The following is a 27,232-nucleotide window of genomic DNA, read 5'->3' as shown; positions in this document are numbered from 1 at the left end:
AATCGTAATGTCAAATATGTCACTGTCATACCTGCTGTCATGTCAGCTAATGATGTTTGTCATTAAAAGTTTTATTACAGTTCTGTCACAGTTCTTTGCTTGGTCATAATAATTACCTTTTTGTTCTTTACAAGGAAAACTTTTTAATTTCGAATTTTATTTGGTGTTCATATTATTTGGTATACTGCTCATGCATGGATTAAGATCATATGAGAACTTTGCTACCTGAGGATTTTACAATGTTTTTGTCTTAGGTTAGTTTGATCACTTTCATTTTTAACTGGCCTATTACTAACATGCGGTGGGTGGTGCTTGCACGTTTTATTTAAAGATTTAAATGCAGCTACTGGTAAAATTTTGGATGGAACAAAATGTTCTGGAAGTTGTACACGTAGCATTGTTTACCTTACGTACCTTAGGGGCACTGGTACGCTATGATAGTGCTAGGGGGCGTCTGACGCTAACATTTCCTAGCTTCGGCTTCTAATAGTTTAGCGATGCAACATTACTTTATCACGTCTAGGAAAAAATATCATGCCTTGACTAAGTGGTGGGTAAACAGCACAAAGTGAGCCAAACATATGTTTAACTACCTGTGGATCTTCTGTGTATACTTTTTTGTTTTTATACATTTACGTTATCAAAGTTGAGTTTGTATTGTAGAGTTCTAACAATAGGTACTTATTAGTATTTCAGTTTATTGCACTGTTTATTACTACTTCATGTTAAATGATATAGTCTCATGTAAGCTAAAAGCTAAAATTGACTCTTAATACTTAATTTGAATATAAAGACCTACTGTAGAATTTTTGTTCTTGTGAAAAATATTAAGAATAAAGAGTAGAGATGAAAATATAAAAAAAATACGAATATGCAAATTGAAAACCTCCTTTTTAGGAAGTTGGTTAAAAACATATAAGGTTATCTGCACATCAAAATAAGTGCAGATATGTTGATAAGGAGAGACAGCATCATTATTTCTTTCTTTGGGTGGCTATAATTTTACACAATACTGATATACATAATAATTTACACATTTATTTGAAATCATAAGTCTAAGTAATGCAAAACTCAAAATCAAGACTAACTGCCAATTACTGAATCACCGCTCAATTTTTAAAGACAGCTCAAACATCAGTCTATCTCTGTCACACTTACATAATTTGTGCAACAGAATCTATTTTAAGTAAGTCTTGAAAGTTAGGAAAGTTAACTCCATCAGGCAACAAAAAGTTTTATATTTACCTTATTAACTTCAAATAGTTCTTAGTTAGAAATCAACTAGATTCGGGTTTGATGTAAATCATCTTCATGATTGTTGCTCCTTGCTGACTAAGAATGCATCTGTGCTGAAGGAACTGCTCCAACTGCTTTCATGTGATTACTAGCGCAGTAAACTTGTGGCACTGATATCAAACTGAACAAAATTTGGTTGGGCCACTGTCCTTTTAACTTACTAATGGAGCCTGAGAGATCAGTGTTAAAACTGCTCCACAAACTAGATTGAGCATGCCACTAAATCCGCTATTGTCAATATGAATGTAGATGCCTTGACGCAACTGATCAAGCAGGATGTGCATAGTTATTCAGATTCACTTCTGAGTTCTCTGGAGGGGTGTTAAATCAAATTTAAGTGGGAAATGCTTTGTTGCGATAACCTTTGGAAGGTTATGTTGCTGATCTAATTCTCAGTACCTAAGGTCCAGAATTGGCTTGATTTATGAACCAATTGTGGCTGGTCTTGTTAGCTGACAGAATGCAGCATGATTCTAGTCCTTTTATATCATCAAAGTGAATCTCTAGTGTCCAACAAGATCAGGCTATGATTTGCAGTTATTTGATGTCACGTTACTAGAGAATGTGCAATATGCACACGTGTTAGTGACCAGCAGGGTTTAAGAGAGACAATTACTGTAGACCCCTTTAGATCCAAATTAATATCCGCAAGGGTAACCTTTCATTCTTTTTGCCCCACTAGAATTGCGGCTGAGTTACTTGATTATCTCCCGCCGATGTATCATCGGTCGTTCACTCCATATTTCTGGATTGGGCAACTCAAATGTCACAAGAGCTTGAGGGGTTTCTTTCACACTAGTGCATGTTTCCACTCGGTTACTAAGCATGAAGTCAACACGCCTAACACGCATAGCACATTCTGTATTTTAACAATCTATCTATAAGTCATCAAAGTCGGATCGAAATTGCATGCAGCAGAGATGATAATGATAAGAGGAATGTACCAGTATGGTGTTACGCGGATGTATAGAGTAAGGGTGGGTTACACGTCGCTTTTCGGTTACCACTTTTCAAACTCCTACTCTTGCCTTAGGTTGAGTTGCACCATTTAACTATAACGATAATTGAACCAAAAGGAGATCATTCAAGTCTCGAACATTTTGTATCCAAAAATGAAAGTGCCGGCCAGAAGAAAAAAATAGTAGATTCTTTTAGAGAATAATGCTCTGAAGATTTTTTACTATTACAAGAATCGTCTACAGTTAACCCCATTTCATGGATCATGATCATGGATTGCTCGAAAGAGTTACCGCGGCCCTGGTACATGGTCAGAAGGAACATGCTGGGTATAAATCAGTAAGTCTCCTCGGTGTAGCAGTGGGGGAGGGGGGGGCAGCTGTACGTGGACGTTATTTCCCGTAACATTCAAGTATAGATTTTTTATTCACGGTTCTCACACTTTAAATTCAAATAGCAGTCTGGGGGTTAACCGAAGCCGTTCCTTATAATAGTAAAATATCATTACAGCATTATCCTCGACGCTATTACGATATTTTTACTCTGGCGTCAGCAACCCCCCGTGGGCTCACCAGGGCCAAGGCTTGCCGGGGCTGCGGGATTGTTCGCGCGAGTTACCGCGGCCCTGGTACATAAGAAGGGCTTAAGAAGGCACATGATGGGTTTTAGTCAGTAAGAGTTTGACTTTCCCTCACGCTGCCTACCCATAACATGAGGGGGGGAGGGTCATTTGATGACTTCCCAGGTTAGGCAGGAGTAGTTTAGTCGTTTGAAGGAAGCACCTGCCTTCTCCAGTTTGGGGACGTAAACGTAATGTATTGCTCCAAACGTTGTTGGATTTTTTTGTATTTTCAAAGTCAAATAGCAGCCTGGGGGTTAACTGTAGACGATTCTTGTAATAGTAAAAAATCTTCAGGGCATTATTCTCTACAAGAATCTAATATTTTTTTACTCTGGTCGGCACTTTCAGTTTTGGGTACGAAATGAATGATCTCCTTTGACTGACTGTCAAATCGCCGATTCGACCGATGGGCGGCTGTCTCATGGCTGATTAGGGTTTGGCTATCACGATAGTTCAAATGATGCAAGTAAACCTAAGGCATAAGTAGAAGTTTAAAAATTGGTAACCGAAAAGCTACGTCATAGAGTGGCTTATGGAATGTAGAGTTATGATGAGGAATGTCTCGAGCGTGAATTTGGATGTAAGAATATCTAGGAATTCGATGACCAAAGAAACGAAAGTGTGAAAGACGACATGGCTGTTATTTATGCGCTGTCAGATAGAGACTTGTCGACTAGAAAAATAATAACGATAAGCGCACGAGAAGATTTAAGTTGATAACTTGTGTATGTATGTAGTTTAGGTGAAAGGCTAGGGAACGGATACAGCGGAAGAAAGCTAAGGATGTACTAGCTAAAGGACTCTACCTCCGATCTTCGTCCACTAGCTGCTCAGGCACTGTAGCATTTATTTTCGGATACCTACCGACTAACATCTACTAGACACTCTAGACAGCCTTTTTGTTTTTTTTTTTCGTTGGAAAATTATCAAATGGACCCTTCCGCTTTCGGTGCACTATGTGGGAGAGTCAGAATCTGACTGACTAGAACTACAATCTCCCATCTTGAGCTCTTCCTGTACCAGGGTCGCTTCAACCCTTTCGAACAACCCTGAAGCCCGTCAGGCTTCCACCCTAAGAGACACCGCTTTGTCTACTAGACATCCTGCCACGGGATGTCTAAGTGCGTTCTCTATTGCATACATATTTCATACGTGACAAAGTTATCTGACATCTTTTTGGCTATGACACTCCTTGCTATGGACACACACAAAGCATTCAAACCGTGCTAGCTAGCCATCAGGCATTAAATTAACCACACGCATGCTCTTTCGCTTGGTGCATGGTGCAGGGCTGACAAGTCACAGTATATGCTGATCCATCACTGGTGGGTATTGTGCAACATTCTGAGCATTTTATACACAAAAATTAATGGAAGAAAAGTATATGGATGATTATCTAGCAGTTGTGGAACCACAATATCAGGAAAACACTAATGATTAAAATTATTATTTAATCATATCGCTCAATATTTGACTCTATGATTAAATTATTCGATATTCAAATGTGTAGTGTTGGTCTGGTCTGGTATTTTTTGTTTTCAGATATTAATATGTTGCCAATGTATTTAAACGCTGGATTAGGAGAAACACACTTGTTCATCTTGACGATCGACAAATACATACATATAGGTGTAGATAAATAAGCTGGGTGTGTTTATATCGCATGCGCTTTACGCTATTTGCATACCTACGCAATAAGAATATGAAAGTGCGCTAATTACTACTAGTATGTGGACGCAGCCCAAGAGGCTTTGCCGCGTTTTACCTAATGAATGCACCTCTAAATAAATGAGATTAACTCGTTAACGGGAATACCATAAAATAAAAGGAATTTTAGCTCCCAGGTGAAATTCCCTTTACAAATTAAATAACATAAATTCTGAGAACAAGTACTCGTAGAGCTTTATCAGCTGAGATATTCGGAGTATGGTTGCGCTTCTCACATTTTAGAACAGAGATTATTCTATGTAGTGGGTACCTAAAATATGCTATAAAGTGCAGTGCACACAATTTATTTATGTATCAAGTCATTTGCTCCCGGCGGGACGTGAATTGGCGAGTCATCCGCTTCGAGCAATCGTGCCAATTTACTCCGGGATGGATCACTGGACTTTTTAACTGGTATTAAATCAAAGCAGTGAAATTATTCATTCATAGAATTTTGTACTGAGTGTTTACACTGAGTGGTTCTTCCTGCCAGGCTCTTGTACCAAGTATTCTCCGACAACTTGTTGAAAATGGATTAAGATATTCCTCCCAACTAGAATGGAATCCAGTCAGAAAGTATTACTTTCATAAAATAATCATATGTATTTGTTCGCAGATGCTGTAATGGAACGTTTTCCTTTAAAGTCTACTGGCCCTAAAATGGGTACAACTTACCAGTCCGTTTATAAAAAGGTACGTATATTTAAAAAAAGGTTTATCCATATAAGGCACCAAGAAACGAAATAAACACACCAGTTTCACCACATAAATATTCTCTATTACATATTTTCCCATATTGGAAATTAGCACCACAAATGTATCTTTACATTCATACAGTCTAATGGAAGATTAAAACCCGCCCTTAGCGGATTAGCCGATGCGCTGTGTGCAGTGTACTTTAATTCGTGGTTGAAACAATCACTGGTATTGAAATACTAATTAATGAGTTGCAGGTGTTTGTTTGGGTTGTCTATTATTTTTATTCTTTATAGGTTAACGTAGACATGATTAACATAATCATTTAACCAATTAAAATAAAAATGTGACACTTTTTTGATGACATTGAGCTGGTCATTGACTCGTCTGTGATATGATAACGCATAATTTATAAGTAAAAAAATTAAGATAATATCATAAGCATTTAAAAGGGTCATTTACACTAGTATTTGAACGTCTTCAGGTTATCGTCCATCTCGATACAAAGTTACATTTCAATAGGTAGGTTCGCGTAAGGATAACAAATGAGCACGTAACCATGCCATGTAAACAGTCACGTCTATAAAACTAGTGTGCTGCGATTTGCAAAATAAAAACAACTTCAATTTTAATTCTTTACTAAAAAGTAAGTTGCTGTACCGTAAGTCATAAGAAGATTAAATCATAAGAAACTTTTGTTTTATTCATAGAGAAATCTTTTTAAAACTTCAAACTTGAATTGTAAGATGTTTGTAACTTTCAGTCAACAATTGGCTTTGTAAGGCTTCTTTGTTTCAATTCTACTTAGTTCACCTTGTTCTATAAATGATATTAGATATAATATGTAGCTATAAGATATATATGAGCTGCTCGAGCCGAGAGCGGTCCGGGGGCCAGGATGCGCACGCTGCAGGTGTGTGAAGCTCGAGTATGGTTTTGTACTCTATTGTGTGTGCGGTTAGGTGCACTACAGATGTAGTACCTCAGTTGATAGCTGTAACCCACCCAAAGTGCGTTTGTATGCAGGTATGGGAGTGCGCGAAGCGTGGCCGGCGCACTCGAATCCGCCGCGTTCTCTATGGTAGCTCGTAGTGGTGGGCACCCTTAGTCGTTTTATTGATTTTCACCCCCGCATATTTCAGTGGCGTTAGATCGTCCTCCTACTTCGCGAACCTTACGGGTGACGCTCCGTCGCGAATTCTTAAAAATAATACTGTTAAATATATTTGGGTTCTTTCGTTAAATAGAGAAACAAGTGCGTAATCATTGGTCGGATTGTTTTCTACACGCCGCATGTAAGTAATGACAGAACTTAAAAATATCTTAGAATGTTTTTCAATAACAAATAGGACGTAAACGTCTGAAAAAAATATTTTTCCAAAAATATATTTATATTGAAGAAAGTTATGAGAGTACGGAGAGATAGATAATAAGAATTAGAATATTAATTACATATCTGTAGATTAATGATAGTGGTAACTTGAGAAATGACCTTATTAAAATGTGGTTCTTAACGCTCTACTGAATTTCTTAATACTAGATGATTCTATAATAGGTACAACGCATTTTTTCCTCTTTTGTGTTATATAAAATAATATATAATAATAGACTTTAAACTTCTATTTGTTAGTTACTATGTATATCCGATCGTATTTGATTTTTGATTATTTATGAATTAAAATGTAATAAAGTGAAAGAATAAAAATTATGTTGTTAAATGCAATTTTCTGATCGTTTATTATTTATTCCTATTGAACGAAATTCATTAGTCATGGTAATTTTATGAAATAAACGAAAGAAAAGTATGTATCCAATTTTTTACGATATGATTCCGTATAACATTGTAGCGTTCGAATTCATAAGAAAATCAATGATGAACCATTGATTTTTCGACGACGTGGCTTATTTTTTTCAACATACAACAGAAAATACTAGAACTGTCGCATGTACCGTGAAATGCTCTTAATTTTTAGGAGTATCAGGCCTACGTTAGACGTAGTCCTGGCAAAGCTAGATAAGGTTCCTACAACATTTGTAAGGTACAGCAAGCGGTCCAGGAAGTTAGTTTCTTTGCGTGTCAGCGGCATATTGTAGTCGCACAATGACCAGAGATGTTCCAATCAGCTCAAATTGCCACCATTGCAATAAGCGCTTGCATCGCGCAGTATGCGGGTCGCCTCGAACAGCGGTCGTATACGTCTAGTTGACTTGCATTTGTCAAAATGGGTGGCAAAAACAAATACCGGATGCTCCGAGCGGCTGGGAGCCAGGGTCATGTTAGTATCTATGAATATAATTTGGAACTTGATCTGTCGGCATGATTTTCTTATCATCGTAGTTAATTAAATGCATGCATACCTAAGTGTTTGAAGAAGCTTCATTTTAATATCTGTAAATATTTCGAATATTATACATAATATTTTGAAAATATCTCTTCTTCCTGCTCTGGCTGCACAACTGACTGTGTATGTCTCTACCAATTTGATTAGATGAGGACATAACACGATAATCTATTGTACTAAGGGTCCACGTCTTGGCTAGTTCTACTATCTCCCTCCATCTTGCCATTAAACAATTTAGGTAACAATTGCCATGACAATAAATTCCTAACAGAACCGAGATCCTACTATTTAGGAGAAATCCATGTCCTTAAAATAATATTCTGATACTATTTCGATAACATTTCATATAACAATGTTATGCATTTGCTAAAATACAATTAGTTTCTCGCGGGAACCTTCAAGTACTATCTTACTACAATTATAGTGCAGTCATTGAAGCGAAAAATACGGTCTAACCTCCGAATTTTTTTACTGTGAACCGATTTGCATGAAATTTTGGTATTAGGTTCATCTTACCCTTAACTTCAAAAGTGAATATGATTTGAACTCCGCCACCCCCCCTGGGAGGGGTTGACACCCCTTCTTTGGGGTGAATATTTTTTTTGCAAAATAATCTCGGATATCGATAGAAGACCTAATTTTAAGCTAAAGTTGTCTTTAAAGTTTAAAAAAAAATCCAATACTTTTCAAGTTATTGGCAATTGAAAATTCCCAATTTTTCACGTTTTTCATCGGTTTTTTGCAAATATCTCCAAAAATATAGGTTTTATCGAAAATTTATAAAGAACAAAATTGTAGCAGGTAAAACAACGAACAATTTGTTTTTTTATAAAAGGTCCTAAGTGCAATATTAAGCTAGATATTAAAGATCAAAGCTGTTTTTTATTTTGTCTGAAATTTAATCGACGTAGTTTATGCCATCTATTATTTTAGTAAGTTGATCAATTTACCAGTTTTATTATTTTCCGGTGACATATATACACATTACAATAGTTGTGACTCTTTATTATACTGCCTACTTTCACATTGCTCCAAATATTGACACTCCGAAGTTTTCAGTTACTAAGTAGAAAAAAATATGACAAGTTTTTGGACCGTAACTCCTTCAATTTTCATGCTATCACAATTTATAAAAAACCACTGTAAAAGTAATTAAGAGAGCTACAACATCCATCATTGCAATATATAGTAAAGAACTTTTTTCTAAAACGGTGAAGGGTTAAAGTGCTTAAGAGAGGCTGTGATTGCGCTGCCACGCGCTCTTTAAACAATCATATCTCCGTCAATTTTTGTTCGACAGAAAAAACAAACAAACCAAATTGTTTGTCAGAAAAATACCTAATTTTTTTATCAGTACACTTTTATACGTATCTGTCGTAATTTTTGAGATATTATGAAAAACAAGTGGGTTTTTCTTTAATTTGAAATTTTGTTCTTTTCGTTAATCGTGACTTTTTTGAAAAATATCTGTCCTGAAGCAGCCAAACTGATACTATCTATCAAACTCTTCATAATAAAGTTAATCCTAGGCGGAATACGATTAATTTTAATTTTGGTGGAAATGGCACTTATGAAACCCATTGATTTAAAAGAAAAAATATAAGATGCTCCCCTTATTTGCAATACAGCTCACTAATTTTACGTGCAAAAGACTTTTAATAGTACTCATCTTAAAGCTTATTTCAAGCACTACAAAACCCATTTGTATTCGAATGCATAAAATGCATCTACTCGCCGCTACATGGCATTGACCACAACGATTAAATTTCAGACAAAATAAAAAACGGCTTTGATCCTTAATATCTAGCTTAATATTGCACTTAGGACCTTTTATAAAAAAACAAATTGTTCGTTGTTTTACCTGCTACAATTTTGTTCTTTATAAATTTTCGATAAAACCTATATTTTTGGAGATATTTGCAAAAAACCGATGAAAAACGTGAAAAAATTGCGAATTTTCAATTGCCAATAACTTGAAAAGTATTGGATTTTTTTTAAAACTTTAAAGACAACTTTAGCTTAAAATTAGGTCTTCTATCGATATCCGAGGTTATTTTGCAAAAAAAAATATTCACCCCAAAGAAGGGGTGTCAACCACCCCCAGGGGGGGTGGCGGAGTTCAAATCATATTCACTTTTGAAGTTAAGGGTAAGATGAACCTAATTCCAAAATTTCATGCAAATCGGTTCACAGTAAAAAAAATCGTAGCAATAATGCTTCAATGACTGCACTATTAATTATTGAAGTGTTAAATCCGCTCAGTGCTTCGCACTTCGCGCTTGCTTCTCAAACATTGCATTAATAGGTACAGCTTATGCATAAAATAACATAAATGTTAGTGTACTAATAATAATTTCCTCGGTACGGGTAACATCGAAGTTTTCTTGTCGTCTTAATTGTTTATTCTGCAGGAATTTTCTTAAACTGGTGCCTAAAACTCATAGGAAGTGGTAGAGGGTTTTGGGGGCTGCATTTTGTAAATTTCAGACGTTTGAAAAGTGCTGTTTTGCAGCCAAGTTTGAATAAACGATTTTTGATTTTGTTCGCCCAGGGTGCAAACGCCAGCAATGGGCGGGGCGTGCACTCGGCGAGCGAGGATGACATGGTAGACATCACGGCGGGACTGCACCAGGCCACCGGCGGCAGCGTCACCACGCCCACCAGTCACGGTACCTTCCAGCTCTACGAGCACAGCACCAGGAACTCCAACGCGAGCACCAACTGTAAATATTACTCTCATTTTATGCTGCTCTTCGAACTTTCTTCACTTTCTTTTTTTCTCTCTCAACTCCTTGTCATTTTTGAGAACTACTGCTATTGGTTTCATCCACAAGGTCTTCAGCCATTATCTTACGCCGTTCGATCTTTTTAAATTCATTTCAAAGACTCTCATTACACGCCAGTATTCTATTTAGTTATCTTTCTATTTTCTGCAATACTATTATACTACTATTTTGAAATACTGCGCATAATTATTGAAGTACATTCATTGAAACTGATATTGGCTGAAGCACTAGTCTGGTGATAACGCAAGTTTATAGTGTTCGTGACGACAGGTACATGTATATTTTTTATGTTTAGTAATGCAGTATGGCTTCTTGTCTCCAATCAAGCGATATTTAAGCGTTAGGCTAAATGTGATGGTAAAAATTGTAGGTGTTTTGTGAACTCTTTAAAATTGGTAGAGGTGCGAGTTAAAGAAAAAACACAAAATGTAACATTTTAAATGTGTAGGCACTTTCACTGGGTAGCCATCCAGTGATTCCACTCTAAATAGGTCTGTAGGTGATTACATTTACAAATGTATTTAATGCAATTTTCTGTTTTCAAGCCTACATCGCTCAATACTTCAGTTCTTCTGCGGGTAAGCCTAGCATAGTCTTTATTTGGATATTTTCATATAGATTAGACGCACATTGTCAATGTGCATCATGGGCGTAGCTTTGGGAGGGAACAATCACCTGTGCCAAAATTGTATCTCTATTCTTCAAATTATTACCAATCATAAAGATAGGCCAAAGGAGATAAATGCTTCTCCTCTTGAATTCGGACCCTTCCTGTCAGAAGAGTTATTGCTACTCCCATGTGGTACATAGCATTATCGGCTCGTATAAGTAGCTGACATCCATTAACCATCATGTCATCATTATAAAAAATATTTCCAGAAAACTCATATTAAAATATCCTCAGCCTTTACTGTTCATCTGTTGAGCAAAGTAATTCATAGTTAAGTCCCTTATGTTGACTTCAACTTAATATGCCGGGATGTTGGACTCGAAGGAAGAACATAGGGTTTCTTAAGCCACACAGTTGTTATTTGAGTGGATTCTGTTGATAGTTTCAGTGAAGTGTTGTTCTTTTTGGTTAGTGGTTAGCTTCATTTTCATCTTCAAGTGTCTGATGGTTTCGTCTGGTGCTCTGATCTTATTGGACGCACCCAGATCTTATTTCTGCAGTGTTATAGTTAACTTGATGTAGAGCAGCGAAGGTCTCCAAAGAAACTGACAGCAAAAAAAGTTATCCGCTCCAACAATATGCACGATCAAAGTCAATTTATCCTAAATCATTAATAAGCATTACCTGCCATTATGGCTGTTATCATATTGTTACCGTATTGTTGCACATTGTTACAATTTCGATAAAGAGATATGGAAATATTGTTTACGCAGAATTCACTAATGAACCTAATGGAGTGCGTCAATTATTAATGGAAATGTGAAATACATTTCGGGATTTATTGAAACAGTGTGTTATATTGGCGTACCTTGTAGGTGCTTACGGTTAATTAATAAAACGAAGTTTTCGCGGAAATGCTCACAATTTCCTGTTGCTGCAGCCGCATTTGTGCGTTTTAAACAGGAGCTTTGTGCCCGGGAAGTGACGTACAAAGAGGCAATTTAGATTCCTCTCACAGAGGGGCACTTGATTAAATTAATATTCTGCTGCAGACAACACTATTTTGTTTGAAAGATAACGTTAATGTAATTATTTTAATATTTTATTAAATCCTATAAAATTCAGACATTAATGATGGTTATTTAGCTTGGATAGTATAAGTCATCATAATCATCAATCAAATGAGGTCAAGATTTTGCCTTGCCGTGGAAGTACATAGTTTCAATTGGTCATATTTTCGCAGTCGCCTAGTAATTAGCCGTTGTGCCTATGGTGTGTCTGGTCTGCTTCTTCTTATTGAGTGAGCTGCAAGTTTTAATCACGTAACCAGCCCTAGTGTCACAGTTTTCTCAAATTCGCCTGATGGCCACTCTCTCTCAGTTTCTGGTATGGATTGTTAATGCCCGGGACGTCACGTACACCGCTGCTCTATGTATTAAATAAGCAACAACAGTAAATCAAACATGCTTACTGCATTAAAACAACGCCAATAAATACTTGATAAGAGATTTATCGAAATGTTGTTCCACATAGCTATCTATGGAGGTTAGATTAGATAGGGTTAGTAATGTCCAGTCCTGTGTCAGAGCCGCATGCAAACAGTGTTTCTATCCCCGAGGATATGGAGACTATAGATCTGGTTTCCGAGGACACCGAACCCCTCGTCACCATTGATCATGTAGGTAAAAATATTGTTCTGTTTATCCATGTTTTAGGTATTATTCAAGTAGGTATTTAATTTTATCATGTGTAATAAAGTCACACGTTTCAATAAACTTCTAGAAGTTTAGAAACATCTAGTTAATAGTTTAGGTAATCAATCTGCTTATCCGTCTGTACCCGTTTTCGAATTATCCGTTTGATTGATCGGAGACTATTTTCTTTAATCCTAATTTGTTGGTTTTCGGTGACCCATGTATCATTATCTGCCTAGCCGTTTCCCAAATATGTAGGGGTCGACTCCCATATTAATACCTTTTATATAGTAACATATTATTTAATCTAAGTCTTTAATTCTGGTTCCTTATCACCAAATTAGTTATTCTGAGAGTTTATTACATGGGTATGTGGAATATAAATTTATTCAAATATCGGAATCAAGTCTTGGACACACTAAAATTCCATTTCGCAACAGATAAACAGGTGAAATAGTCGAATGGTCGGCACGTGATCGTTGGGTGCTGTCGTCATCAGCCGTCTCATTAACTTCTCAAGGCTGTGTTGTGTTTTTCTTGAAAGTATTTTCTACCATCAGCAAAAAACTTAGTGCTGTAGTAGTTTACCTACTGTTATTGAGATAATATTTCCTGAAGTGTCATCGTACTGTTATCTTGCCGCTTTAAATAGTTATAGCGAGTAAGGTCAATCTGTTCCATAAAAGTCAACAGTGATAAAAATACTATAATTTGTTTACTGAGCAGTGTACATACTACACTCAGTAAATCTTTCAAGTAGAGCTTCTAGCATATTAGCATGTAAGCGATCGTTGATTTTGTTATAAAGCTACAAAAAAATGATAAACCTCGAAATCCTGATCAATAAATATTTTTGGTACTTTCTCCTTACTGTTAGAGTGGCAACATTCCATTTGACGTTTCATTTTGACGCATCGGGCTGCGTCTGCGTCACCTGATTGTAGCATTATTGTTTTATTGTTTTCTTTCATTCTTTTGGCATTCGTTATCTGAAAATGATCGTTTATTAAGAAAAAGTGTAGACACTGTGATAATTGTAGGCACATAGTTGTGGTACACATTGTATATGTGTATTACCCATCGGTTCCGATGTATTATTGTTGATTAAATTGTTGAAATTAGTGCATATTGTTGCAGGGGACGCAGTGTTGTTTTCCGGAATGTCAGGTAAGTGAAACATTTGTACACAGCTGAGGTAATTCTTCAGTATATCAGACGAAAAAATGACACGTCGCAGACTAGCACTCATTGAGTGTAGACAATAGTAATTGTGGTGTCAATAAACTTAACTGCGATCTTACACTCACGCTTATATTCAACGATTTTGATCACTAATTCATCAAATCGACTGGAAACACTCAGATATGATCGAATATTAATGCCAAAAAGTCTAAATGTTTGTAAACAATATTTCTGTTGTTCATTCCAATAATTAAACACTAATTAAATGCTTATGAACAACAAAAATAACAAACTTTTTCCAAGATATTCAATGAGTTTTGATTTTGACATTGAGTGTTTGACGACCTCTATGGCACAATGGTCACCAAGCCGGACTGCCGAATCTGAGGTCCCGGGTTCGATTCCCGGTTCGGTCGACATTTGTGTGATGAGCATGCTTGTTGGCCGTGGTCTGGGTGTTACAATATGTATTTATAAATATGTATATGTGTAGCTATATGTAGTTTATCAGTTGTGTTAGCACCCATAACACAAGTTAATTAATAACTTACCATGGGGCTAACCAACCGTGTGTGAAAAGGTGTCCCGACATTATTTATATTTATTATGATTTATTTATTATTATATTCAATGAGTGTTAGGTAATGCAATAAGTGCTTATTTTGATGACATATTCACAGTTTAAAATTGTAACCCACCAAAAACATTAAATGTAAAAAAAAGCCAAGCCTCTACGCAATTCTTCCACCGTAAAAAGTTTTGAGATCGCATAGAAGCCAAGTCCTGTTCAACTTTATTTGTAATAATAAATCAATATTTTGTGATTATTTCAATAGTTTTGTTCACATTACAATAATATTGACTTGGCCATGAGCTCAATAAACTACAAAGAAGTCTTGGAGAAGTGAAAGTCAAACATAAAGTTTAATATCATAGAATTAAATACTTTTAGTTTATTCAATTGTTACTAAATGACCGACAGTCAGTATCATCCAATATCAATGAACTGCACATGTACTATGGCGCATGTTTAGTCCATGGTGATCTCTAATTCCAATCAGTCCAATCGTAAAATCATGTCCATGTATAATTTATTAATTCAACGGTATTTACACATGATTACAAGGAGCGACTTTTAACTTTTGCTCATGGCCAAGACAATATTATTGTAATGTGAACAAAACTATTGAAATAATCACAAAATATTGATTTATTATTACAAATAAAGTTGAACAGGACTTGGCTTCTATGCGATCTCAAAACTTTTTACGGTGGAAGAATTGCGTAGAGGCTTGGCTTTTTTTTACATTTAATGTTTTTGGTGGGATCTAATTTATTTTTTGTAGGTCTTTTTTTTCTAAGTATTTAACAAATTAAATTAACTTAGTGTATAAATTGTAGTCTTTGATGTACACCTAAAGTAGCACGTAAAAATCATTTTTTTAAAATAAACTAAAAACTTTTCGAAATCGTCAAATTTTCGAATCGAATATCTTTTAGAATCAAAGAGGTTTATTTCAGAGATAGATGGCACTATCACATGAAATTTTTAGATTTTTTAAAAGTACTACTTATACTAAGCTATCTAACGAAACCATAGCGCGATTTAGACCAGCACAACGACATCTATCGAGCAAGCATGGAGTATTTATCGTACTGCATTAATATGAAAGATTTTATTATTATTCATTTCATTTTAACCTAGCTTTTTTATTCATATGTATTTAATTCATATTTAATACATAATAACAATATACCACACTATGTAACAATAAAACAAATAGTAACATTTTGTACATAAATAAATAACAAAGTTATCAATGCAGTCAAAATTCATACACAATGTTCTTGAAAAACCGCAAATATAAATTTGTTTCCATTTTTTTTTAATTTTTAAGGTTTTTATAATTTTCCCTTTATATGTAGCTAATAACCTACTTTGGTGCCAAATTTGAAGGTTCTAAGTTTGCTAGAAGTACCTTAGATTTTTGATGATCGGTCAGTGAGTCAGTGAGTGACAAAATAGTGTTACTTTGATCGCTCATAACTCGTAAACTATTTATTCAAATGTCTTGTAATTTTGAGACTGAGCTTGTTCTAATACTTACTCTTGGTCATCGAAAACCTAAACTCCTAGCTTTGTCCACATGGAAGATACAGGGGGGTGAAATAGCCGCGAAACGCTTCGAGAAAAGATGGTACGGCCGTGCCCGCTTTGCTCGAGTCTTGGCGAGGGCACTGCCGTGCCCTCAGATTAAAATGTATAAATCGTGATTAAAATGTATGAACTGTGTAGTTTTATAGCTGCAAAAAACTACTTTAATAGTGTTGTTGTTGTATTAAATTGCATGGTAGTTACTAAAGTAGTTTGTTGCAACAAACTACTACTAAACACAGTAGGCTAACTTTTGTATATAAATCACTTAAAGAAATTAAAAAACTACATTTTTATTTGCAAAAGTAAGCGTGGGCATTTAGTTTTTATTTTTATCTGTTGTTATTATGTGCCAGCTAGAATAACGAAAATAGGTTTGGTCCTTCTTAGTGCATCTGTGTCAAGGAGTAAAGATTAGCTCAAAAATCGTAAATCAGGCATTCAATATAAATTAATGTTCAACTATAAAAGGCAATTGATACAGATGATAGTATGTAAATTATTTTATAGGGTGCAGCTTACTACATGCACATTAATCACTCAGTGTCGGTATCTTGTTACATCCATTAATAAAACAACATTATTGCGTTTTAAAATTATATCAGTTGGGCTTTTGATACATAGACAAGAGAAAATGGATGTACTTATTTGACATGAGTTTGGTGAGGTGTATAAGTATTTTGCAGTTAATACTGTGAATTCATATATTTATTTACGTTAAAATCGAAGTAGCACTTAATGTTTCAATATCAGGTCATCAATTTACATCAGCCTTAACACCACACTATAACATAAGTCTTTATCTACCTTTGTTTGAGACTCATTATTTGATCAACTGGATGATAAGATATTTATCTCAGTAAAATAAATATGAATATAAAAGGGGCAAATTATTATTACAAAAAGGATAGTCTTTTGTTTTGTTGAAAGAAACAAAATGCAAGGCACAAGTCACTTTTGAACCTTTTTAGTACAACAGTAGAATTCTTCTTGATATTTAATTTTGTTCCCAAAGCTGACGATGACATCCCTGGTATCGGGCAATATGATGACTTCCACACGATTGACTGGCAACGTGACATCGCTCGCGATCGCATGCGACATAGGTACATCGTCAAGAAGAGGCAGGACTCCATATGGGATCTTATAAAGGTTCGTCATGTATTTTTAACATTAGTATCGCTCTTGATGACAATGTCGTCATTTCTAGGATCTTCTAAATTGAGCTTTTGCTTTGATGAGGTCTGAGTTTTTTTTATGTCATTGAAAGCGTCACCTAAGTTCAATATGGTATACACTGTGTGGCACAATTTTAGTCTCAACCTGATGAGAGATTGTCATGATCATTACTTTTGCACAGGGAGCTCACGACGCTTGGTCAGGATGGGTATGCGTGCTGCTAGTCGGCGTTTGCACGGGTATAGTCGCGGGTGTCATAGACATCGGTGCCTCGTGGATGACCGACCTCAAATTCGGCATCTGTCCGCAAGCGTTCTGGCTGAACAGAGAACAATGCTGCTGGTCCGATACTGATACTACTTTTGACACTGGGAACTGCTCACAGGTACTTGTATTTTCTCATTTCATTCTACTGTTTAATTAGTTTATAATAATAATAATTAGTTAATGATGCCATATCATTAATGGTGTATTGTATCTACCAGTGGCTGACTTGGCCGCAAGTCCTAGGAGGGCAACGCGAGGGCCCGGGCGCTTACATCATCAGCTACCTGTTCTACATCGTATGGGCTCTGATATTCGCCGCACTCTCCGCCTCGCTGGTCAGAATGTTTGCGCCTTATGCCTGCGGATCAGGTAATCAAAACACCATACCCTGGACTCATTGTTTTCATTGGACAAGAATTTTGATTTATACTTAAGGATTTTTTGCTTCTGTCAGGTATACCTGAGATCAAGACGATATTGAGCGGCTTCATCATCCGCGGTTACCTTGGCAAGTGGACTCTGATCATCAAGGTGGTGGGCCTGATTCTGTCAGTCTCCTCCGGCCTCTCGCTCGGCAAGGAAGGACCTATGGTGCACATCGCCAGCTGTCTTGGTGAGTTCACAATGAGAATACTTTGATTAGTATTATATAGCCTGACAAATGTGTATGTGACACTCCCATTGTCCACCGGCTACTGAGAAGCAGCTTGTTATTGGCACATTCATAGAGTGTCATCGCTGTTGACGATGGCGTAAAGTAACTCCGCGTGTTGGGCGTGTCACATACGAATTAGTTAGGCCATAGAAGATTGTCTTTTGTTTCGTTATGTATGATACTGAACTTGTGATTTCCTAGGGAATATTCTATCTTACCTGTTCCCGAAGTACGGCCGTAACGAAGCGAAGAAGCGTGAGATCTTGTCGGCCGCCGCCGCCGCTGGTGTGTCCGTCGCTTTCGGAGCGCCTATTGGTGGAGTGCTTTTCAGTTTAGAAGAGGTAAGCTGTATTTTTTAAATTAAGAATAAGCATAGATTGAAATTGTAAGTCTTTTGTTACATTATAGGTACGTGCGCCTATTTATCGATTTTTATCGATATTTTTATTGTACCAATTGCCTAGCTTAATAGATAGCGTAGCAGATAAAATATTACTTAGTCTGGGCCTAAGTATTTCTCTCTTACAAATAAACTGTTTGCAACCATCTCTCGAGCAAGATTTAGTTTCCTCATTTTTTGTTGCAAAATAAAATAAGAAACAAGCAGTTCACGCTTGTTGAACTTACCTTGCTGTGGGCACGACTACTTGTTAACAACAATGCGAATCAAATATAGCTATAATATTAGCCATTATACAATATTTTGGTTGGAATAACTTGAAACTTCTTTCTGTACCCAAACTAACAGTACATAACCTATGTTACTCTGGGATAGTCTCGCTTTCCAACAGTGAAAGATTCTTTCAAATCAGTTCACCAGTTCCGAAGCCACACACAAAGAAACGAAATAATGTTTCCTCTTTATTTTATTAGTATAGTTTAAGTATCAACACAGTTTATAGTTAGTTAAGGATTGGTTTGCCCGGAATACTGGGTCGAGAAAGTCAGATAGGCAATCGCGCCTTGTAAAACTCAGCCGCATCCGGTAGGTTGGAAACCGACCCCAACATAGTTGGGAAAAGGCTCGGGTGATGATGATGACATAGATCCTTTACAAGTTAGGATATCATGTTTCATACTACATTGTTATGTCCAGGTATCGTACTACTTCCCGCTGAAGACTCTGTGGCGTTCATTCTTCTGCGCTCTGATAGCTGCGTTCATCCTGAGGTCAATCAACCCGTTTGGAAATGAGCACTCTGTATTGTTCTTCGTGGAGTACAACAAGCCTTGGATCTTCTTCGAGCTAATACCATTTGTTGGCCTTGGTATTATTGGGGTGAGTTACAGTTAAAACTTGAATGGGATAATTACAAACAAGTTAAAAAGACGTTGCAGACGTTTTTAAGAAAATTCTCCATACAATTTTTTCTTAAACACGTGACGAACGTCTATTAAACTTTTTTGAGGCAAGGCTATAATTAGTTACTTGTTACTTATTTCTGCTTTAATTAGAACAAAAACTTTCCCCAAGAAACTTATTTTTACACTCATTACTTCAATTGTATATTCAAACTTTGAACTTGGCCCGAGTTTTCAGGCCATTGTGATTATAAAAATATATAAAGAAAGTTTCTATAGGAAAGTTTATATTTGGAGTGTAAGGAACTGTATGGATGACTTCTTTATTAGCATTAGAATGCCAAAGAAATCTATTTAATGATAGCTTACTTTTTATGCTGTTTAAATAAAATGACTTGAATGGTTTATCAAAATGAAGATTTTGTCACAGGGCTGCATAGCGACGATATTCATAAAAGCGAACATATTCTGGTGCCGCTACCGTAAGTTCTCGAAGCTCGGTCAGTACCCGGTGACCGAAGTGCTAGTGGTGACGTTGGTGACAGCTGTCATTGCCTACCCGAATCCTTACACCCGTATGAATACGAGTGAGCTGATATATCTGCTGTTTAACCAGTGCGGTATCTCCAACTCGGATCCTCTGTGGTAAGTGTTCATGGCAACTACATCTTGTATGAAGGAATATTATGTAGTTACATGTGAGAGTTCAAAACCTTATGTAGTGCCGGACTAAGCAAGCTGACCTGTAGCAAATTTTAGGGTCTCCATGTGTCTTTATTTACTTATTTGTGAGGAAAAGATTACCAGCTGCCTGATGGCGTCCACGGTCGATTTCGGCCACGGCGGCTGTTCTCGTTTAAGGAGATCAGCCAGCTGCGCAGGACATATTATAGTGCACGAGCATTTGCGCAGACACAGGTGCACTCCCTATTCCTTCACTCTCATAGCCCGATGGGACGGCAATCCGACACGACTGGAAAGAGATCAGGCGCAGGACCGACCTTTACGTGCTCTCAGCTGCCTCTGGCACCCTTAGACTTCTTTAGAACTCAAGTGCAGTTAACTCGGAGATTGTTAATCCTACGATTCATCGCAATTAAAGTACATAATAGGAAAAAATAGTATAGACATACAGTCCCAAATCAATAATTATAATAAGTATTGTTCATTCCTCCATTTTTTCTGTAAGTGACCAATTTTGCTTCTTTCAGTGACTACAACCGTAACTTCACGGACGTGAACTCAGCGATAGAGAAGGCGGCAGCAGGCCCGGGCGTGTACCGCGCCATCTGGTTGCTGGTGCTCGCGTTAATACTCAAGCTGGTCATGACGATATTCACGTTCGGCATCAAGGTGCCTTGTGGTCTCTTCATACCCAGTCTGGCGCTTGGAGCTATTGCTGGCAGGATTGTGGGAATCGGTTTGTATTCATTTTTGAATTTAGAACAAAAACATAACAGTATGAAAGATGGCAGGTGCAAAAGTTAAGAACTGGAGTTAAAGACAGGACTGGAGTAAGAACAGTCAAATTGTGACACAAAATACTGTCATCGAACAAATGAATAAGATACTTGTCATTAATGCCTACAACTTAGACTATGGCCCGAGTTCAACGACAGCAAACGACTGTTCGCTTTGAAATTTGAACGTGAACATTCATTATAAATAGTTGTTTTGAGAAAACTGATGCTTATGTTTATAACATAATTTTGATGTTATCGTCACAAAATACTGATCTCTCAACACATTGCAGGCGTGGAGCAACTAGCGTACAACTACCCGAAGGTGTGGCTGTTCTCTGGCGAATGCTCGACCGGCGACGACTGCATCACGCCGGGGCTGTATGCGATGGTCGGCGCCGCTGCTGTACTGGGCGGGGTCACTAGGATGACAGGTATACTTGCTTCAATGTTTAAAAGATTCAGTGAATTTTATTTTGATGAAAACCGCTCAAACTGATTTCGAGCTCAAAAATAAACACTAGCGTGCATGGTAGTCCAAAACACGATACAATATCGTGTTCCTTTAAAAGTGTTTTCTTAAATTATGTGTAATACGTCATCATCTCCCGAGCCTTTCTCCTAACTGGAACGTGTTGTTAAATATATGTAATACATTTTTTAAGAAATAACTGGGTAAGTTGCTGACAGGCTGTCAAAAGTCTGAAAGTCCGACAACCTATTTTAGGGGTTAAGATTGTCTGGGTGAGTGATCATTAATGGTGTCATATAGCTAGTCACTCCATTAAAAACTCTGGTATTATCAAACTGTTACAAAGACTAGAAGCAAACTTTACCATATTTGGCTAAAAGGATCTTATACCTAGATATAAGATCTTTAATGACAAAGCCATAATTATTATTTATTTCTGCAGTGTCGCTAGTGGTGATAATGTTCGAGCTGACTGGCGGAGTCCGGTACATCGTGCCTCTGATGGCGGCCGCTATGGCGTCCAAGTGGGTGGGCGACGCTCTCGGCAGGCAAGGCATATACGACGCTCACATCGCGCTCAACGGATACCCCTTCCTTGATAGCAAGGACGAGTTCCAACATACGTCTCTCGCCGCTGATGTCATGCAACCTAAGTGAGTATTATTATTTGATAATTCGCACCCCCGATGCAACAAATTTGACAATTGTAAAAATGAGTTAAATATCTAAAACACCCCTTTTGTTCGGTGCGATAACATATATTATAATTCATCTCATCATTATATTATTTCTTCATTGTTGTATGAGGTGACAAAGTGTTAAATGGAAATTCTACAGGAAAACTACATTTTTGCATAATTGACAGTGTCGCATCAGGGGTGTGATTTGTTCATCCACCATCGTCATTATTTCAGACATAAGGCCTCGTATTAATTTCTAAATTCACTTGGTATCTATGTTAATTTTACCAGTCTATCCACTTCATGAATTGTTTTAAAATTGCTTTGCGTTTTATCTTTATATCATTACTGCAGCGGATAACTTCCCCCCAATGCGATATAAAGCTAGCTTATATTAAAGTTGCGAAAGTAAATTTATTTGTTCTATTTCACGTTGGTTATATTTAAACCGGGTCCAAAAATGGAAGAAGACTGGTGACACTGGTAACAGCTAGCCATATTACATAAGTGTTGCTGAGCATGCAAAGAATGAATACGTTTATATTAATACTAAAGGCTGTTTGCGAAATAATGAGCTATAGTACTCTCGTTATGCTTACTGCTGCCGAGCAAATTTTTGAAAGAGAATAGCCCGATGCAAATCTTTTAAAAATATTTTTACAGTCATGCAATTGATGCAATGCGATTTTTATGCGGCCAAGCGAAGCTGGGAATATGCTTCGCGTACTATTTGATAGTGCTAAGAATGCAGTTGGTGCTAAAAGGGAACTTGGAAAGGAATTTGTTATGCACCAAGATCCCAGTGTCACCAGACATCACCTATTTTGTCACAGCTGTGCATACTTTCTGCTCAACTTTTCTTTATCCCTACTTTCGCTGTAAAACTGTCGCGTGTCTGTCGCTGTAAAAAAATATTTTCAAAACTTAAAATAAAAATTAATGATAGGACTTCTAGACAACAGTGTAGTGTCCCGCATAACATATGAAAGTTTAGAAGGATGAAAGTGAAAATTTCACATCCAAATATTAAAAAATAAATTATGTGCTGTGTTAAACTAACTGCTGTGTCGTCATGAGGTTGCGATAGCATGTACATATTCGAATAGTAAACTTATGCGAAAATATGATGCGCTAGATATGCAACTCTTAGTAATTTGCGCTAATGTATTTTTCTTTATTTTGCGAAGTTTTTATTTTAAAAAGGCCTTGGCACTTCAGCTGTTGCAATGAGTTAACTATATTACTTAGCTGTGCTTAACGAACTTTTATTCCTTCACTATACCATCATTATATGTCATGTTGGCCAACTTTATTCGTGCATACAAGGAGGTATAAAGATAACTTTCTATTGTATCAGACGCAACGAGACGCTGTCGGTGATCACTCAAGACTCGATGACTGTGGACGACGTGGAGACATTACTCAAGGAAACTGAACACAATGGATATCCGGTAGTCGTGTCTAAGGAGTCGCAGTACCTCGTCGGATTTGTGCTGCGCAGGGACCTCAATCTCGCTATCGGTATTTACATTTGTTGTTTTTAAATAAAACAGTATAACGAGCTTAAATTATTGGACTGAAAGTGTATCTTAGGCATAGCTATGACTCCTGCCAAAATGTGAGATGGTTCAGGGCTACCTCTGCACTGGTGCAAATGATTTAGTCTGTAACCTCTAAGTAGCATTCTGTTCCATCCACGGTGAAAGAGCCTCGCTAATGACAACAAAGAATTATTAATATGAATATTTAGCATGAACTTGCTTGTTGCCTCATTAATATTTACAATCTTTGTGCAGCGAATGCCCGGCGCACTATGGAAGGTATAACCGGTCAGACAGTCGTGATCTTCGCGGGCTCCAACCAGCCGCTGTCCCCTCCGCCCTGCCTCATGCTGAACCGCATCCTGGACATGGCGCCCATCACCGTCACCGACCAGACGCCCATGGAGACTGTTGTAGACATGTTCCGCAAGCTCGGATTGAGGCAGACCCTTGTCACACATAACGGGTAAGCAAAAACAATCCTCGAACTATGTTCCTGAAGATAAATATAGAACTTTAACATAATCTGCAATGCCTTGACGTAATTTGCTAACTTTGTGTTTTACATAAAGCTACTGCCTATCTGGTTTTCTCGACTCAGTTACCTAGGCTACATATAGCCATTGTTAAGACTGGCACTACAATTTAATGTGCCTTTCAAAACAAGGGGATTAAGGTACGAGTTCGCAGCCGACCGCAGGCGACAACTGCAGACGACGTGTCGCAACGACACTACTGGTTTCTATGTATTTCTATGAAATTCCCTCCGTAGTTGAATGAAGCGACGACATGTCGTCTGCAGTTGTCGCCTGCGGTCGGCTGCCAACTTGTACCTTAATCGTTATAGATGGTCGCCGACAAGCGTCACTTAATCTTAAACCACGAGTGATTGGAGCAGCACAACTTAATAATGGTAATTTTCAGACGTCTCCTGGGAGTGATCACGAAGAAGGACGTGCTGCGTCACGTGAAGCAGATGGACAACGAGGACCCGAACTCGGTCCTGTTCAACTGAGGCCGAGCTCGCCGCCGCAGCTCCGAGCGTCGATCGTCTTCTTACTCACGAACACGCGATTACGTCATGCTGCACTATCTAACGTTATTAACATAAATATCGCGACGGGCACACATGCGCCCCACATTATATACTGCAATGCGCGATAACAATAGGAATTTATGGAATTTATTGTGTGTGATCAGTAGTCGTAGTCTAATTAGGTGTAACTCCCACAGGAAGTTAGTGTATAGCAACACTAATCTCGAAGTAAAGCATACGTGTCGCTTCATCTATATAATATCGATTTATTAATTTGTGTGTAGAATAATATCAGCTGTACTTTGTCGTGTATACGTAATTGTTACGCTGGAAACTCATTTGTATATTTTGATGTAACTGTGTAGTTTTGAGGCAAGTATACCGCGACTAGTCGGCTAAAAGTGTTTAGTATCGAGTATATTAAATGTCATTGTATTTCTGCGCTACTAAAGTACATAAATGAATATTGTGAATGTTTTATACAGAGTATTATAGAAGTGTACATCACTATTTTATAATATACAAACATGTCATTAGCTTTATCTGAGTTCGTGTCTTTGTCAAAGTATAGTAAAGCTTATACAAAGCTCAGGTAAAGTTGATGATATTCAGTATTTTATTTTAAGTGCAACAAAAATATTTATGTCACATATGAAATTAATCAATTTACTTGTAATATAATTTATACTTCATATTTTTTTTATTACTGTCGATGATTATATATATTAAGCTATAGTATAGTTAACGTATGAATAATGAACAAGGAGGTTAGATTTACTATATTATTAAATTAATTTATTTTTTCTGATTCACATAATCTGGTGTAACATCCAAGGTTTTATGTAAATAATGTATCGCATATAAAATATAATGTCTTGCAAATATCTCATTTTAAGTAGTTATAGAATTGGATATTGATTGTTTAGTATGCTGTATAACTGTTTGTACAAGCTCGCGTGTGTAACGGAGATAGTAGAAGGTAGCTGAGGATGGGGTGGGGTCAGTGACGTCACTCATCCACTTGTCCACAACAGGACACCCACATTTGTATAGTTCAATATTTGTGTATATAATGTACATAAATAAATTATGATGATGTCTTAACATTTACATAATTGTTCATTTAATAAAAATAGCTTAAATGCACCCGTCCCTGTATCAATTTACTTTTCGAATTGCACACAGCTGTGAGTGATTTAATCACAATATTGCCTGGCTTACGGGTTTTATGAACCAGGCAATGCGATTTAAAAGAGAATGCATGTGTGCCATTGTAGCTGGAACCCTGTGCCCTTATAACTAATTGTCAGGCCTTTCGTCGTCGCCTAAAGACAAATGTCGCCGTGAAGCGGAGATTTGTGTTGCCTTGTCCACGAACGGCCTTTTACTACATGCCATTGATACAGGGATGTGCTTAGGGTACGAACTAAAATGCAGCTGAATTTATTTATATAATCGAAAAGCGTGATTATTGTTATACATATGTAATAGTATAATACATTGAAGTATTTGAGTGATGGCACCATTTTTAAGATCGAACAGAGTCGTGTGGCAAAGAGCTCTTTACAACCGTCTCGCAGTAACGTATTTGAATATTGTACTGTTTATATGTATTTTATATAAAAGGACTGAGAATTTAAAATGATAAATGACTAAGTATTAAATGAATATTGTATAACTATAAAATAAACTATACTCGAGTGCAAGTCGCCATTCGGCGCGCGCTACTTTTTATAATAGATTTACATATTATAATGTATCCTAACAGTTGGCTATCATATGCAATGTTGAAATCACACGAGTAATTTGTAGGTACATCAATTGTAGCCAAACTTTTAAAGGCCTGGTGCATTAAATGTATGTATATGAGATTTTAAATTATGACCGGTTTCGTTCTAACACCACTGACTATTGGTTACACCTTTAATCTTATACAATGTGACGTAAGACGTAAACAAAAGTTATAGCTTCATTTACTTCATAATTATTGTACAGAACGAGAATGTCTTTTACAAAGTACTAATATATTTTGTTGGAACCGGCTAATAGATTTCAAGTAATGAGATTTTAAAGTGAGTCATTCTCGTTTGATCCCACTTTTTATGTATTCCCGATGGATCCCTTTTCTATTCTCATTGAATCCCACTTTAGATGTAATTTGTATTTCCGAGCAGAAAAATGGTTCACCAAAATTAAATATTCTTAATCGACTTTCCAAAAAAAGGATATTTTACTAACTTGGTTTCCTGCGGTCTTTCGTTGAATTCAATCTTTATTATTATTTAGAAGTAGAAGACTTCTCAATTATGTACTCTCATTCCTCTTCACTTCTAATGCCCTAGTCATTTAATGATTTAAATAGTATTTTTTTGGTGGAAGTTGTAAAATTGATAATTACCCATCATTAAAATTGGCTCAAAAAGTGGGAGACAACGAGAAAGACACTAAAATGTGATCCAACACATACTATCCATACAGCTATGCTCAGATGGTATTTTCGAAGTATGTTTAATATTAAATAGCATATTATTTAGTACAGAATTTGATAGTAATAGATGAAGACGTTGAAAAAGTCACAACGTTACAAAATTAT

The 27,232-nt window shown here is 36.8% G+C and overlaps 1 protein-coding gene and 1 long non-coding RNA gene across 6 annotated transcripts; one reads left to right on the top strand and one right to left on the bottom strand.

Annotated features, from left to right (window-relative positions):
• Nucleotides 1-80: 80 nt before the first annotated feature.
• LOC124644877 (H(+)/Cl(-) exchange transporter 3) lies at nucleotides 81-27,096 on the top strand. 5 transcript variants are annotated; one of them, XM_047184519.1, is made up of 18 exons: nucleotides 81-254; nucleotides 5,199-5,275; nucleotides 10,172-10,343; nucleotides 10,952-10,984; nucleotides 13,848-13,877; nucleotides 17,063-17,199; nucleotides 17,408-17,611; nucleotides 17,712-17,862; nucleotides 17,948-18,106; nucleotides 18,350-18,489; nucleotides 19,245-19,427; nucleotides 19,881-20,095; nucleotides 20,662-20,870; nucleotides 21,204-21,344; nucleotides 21,825-22,035; nucleotides 23,420-23,583; nucleotides 23,859-24,069; nucleotides 24,528-27,096. In XM_047184519.1, the coding sequence occupies exons 2-18, from the start codon at nucleotides 5,207-5,209 to the stop codon at nucleotides 24,616-24,618; spliced, it is 2,520 nt and encodes an 839-aa protein (XP_047040475.1). In that variant the 5' UTR covers nucleotides 81-254; nucleotides 5,199-5,206; the 3' UTR covers nucleotides 24,619-27,096. The 5 variants fall into 5 exon arrangements, with proteins under 5 accessions (XP_047040475.1, XP_047040476.1, XP_047040477.1 ...); XM_047184520.1 differs by lacking the exon at nucleotides 81-254 and adding an exon at nucleotides 4,979-4,996; XM_047184521.1 differs by lacking the exons at nucleotides 81-254; nucleotides 10,952-10,984 and adding an exon at nucleotides 4,979-4,996.
• On the bottom strand, nucleotides 5,900-7,831 carry LOC124644879. Its single transcript, XR_006986122.1, has 2 exons — nucleotides 7,637-7,831; nucleotides 5,900-6,491 (listed from the first exon to the last, which is right to left on the bottom strand). It is a non-coding gene; the product is annotated as an uncharacterized LOC124644879 (long non-coding RNA).
• Nucleotides 27,097-27,232: the final 136 nt, after the last annotated feature.

Source organism: Helicoverpa zea, chromosome 31 (genome assembly GCF_022581195.2).
Source record: "Helicoverpa zea isolate HzStark_Cry1AcR chromosome 31, ilHelZeax1.1, whole genome shotgun sequence".
Taxonomy (NCBI): domain Eukaryota; kingdom Metazoa; phylum Arthropoda; class Insecta; order Lepidoptera; family Noctuidae; genus Helicoverpa; species Helicoverpa zea.
The sequence above is the reverse complement of the archived record's forward strand: the minus strand, read 5'-3'. Positions and strand labels throughout refer to the sequence as shown.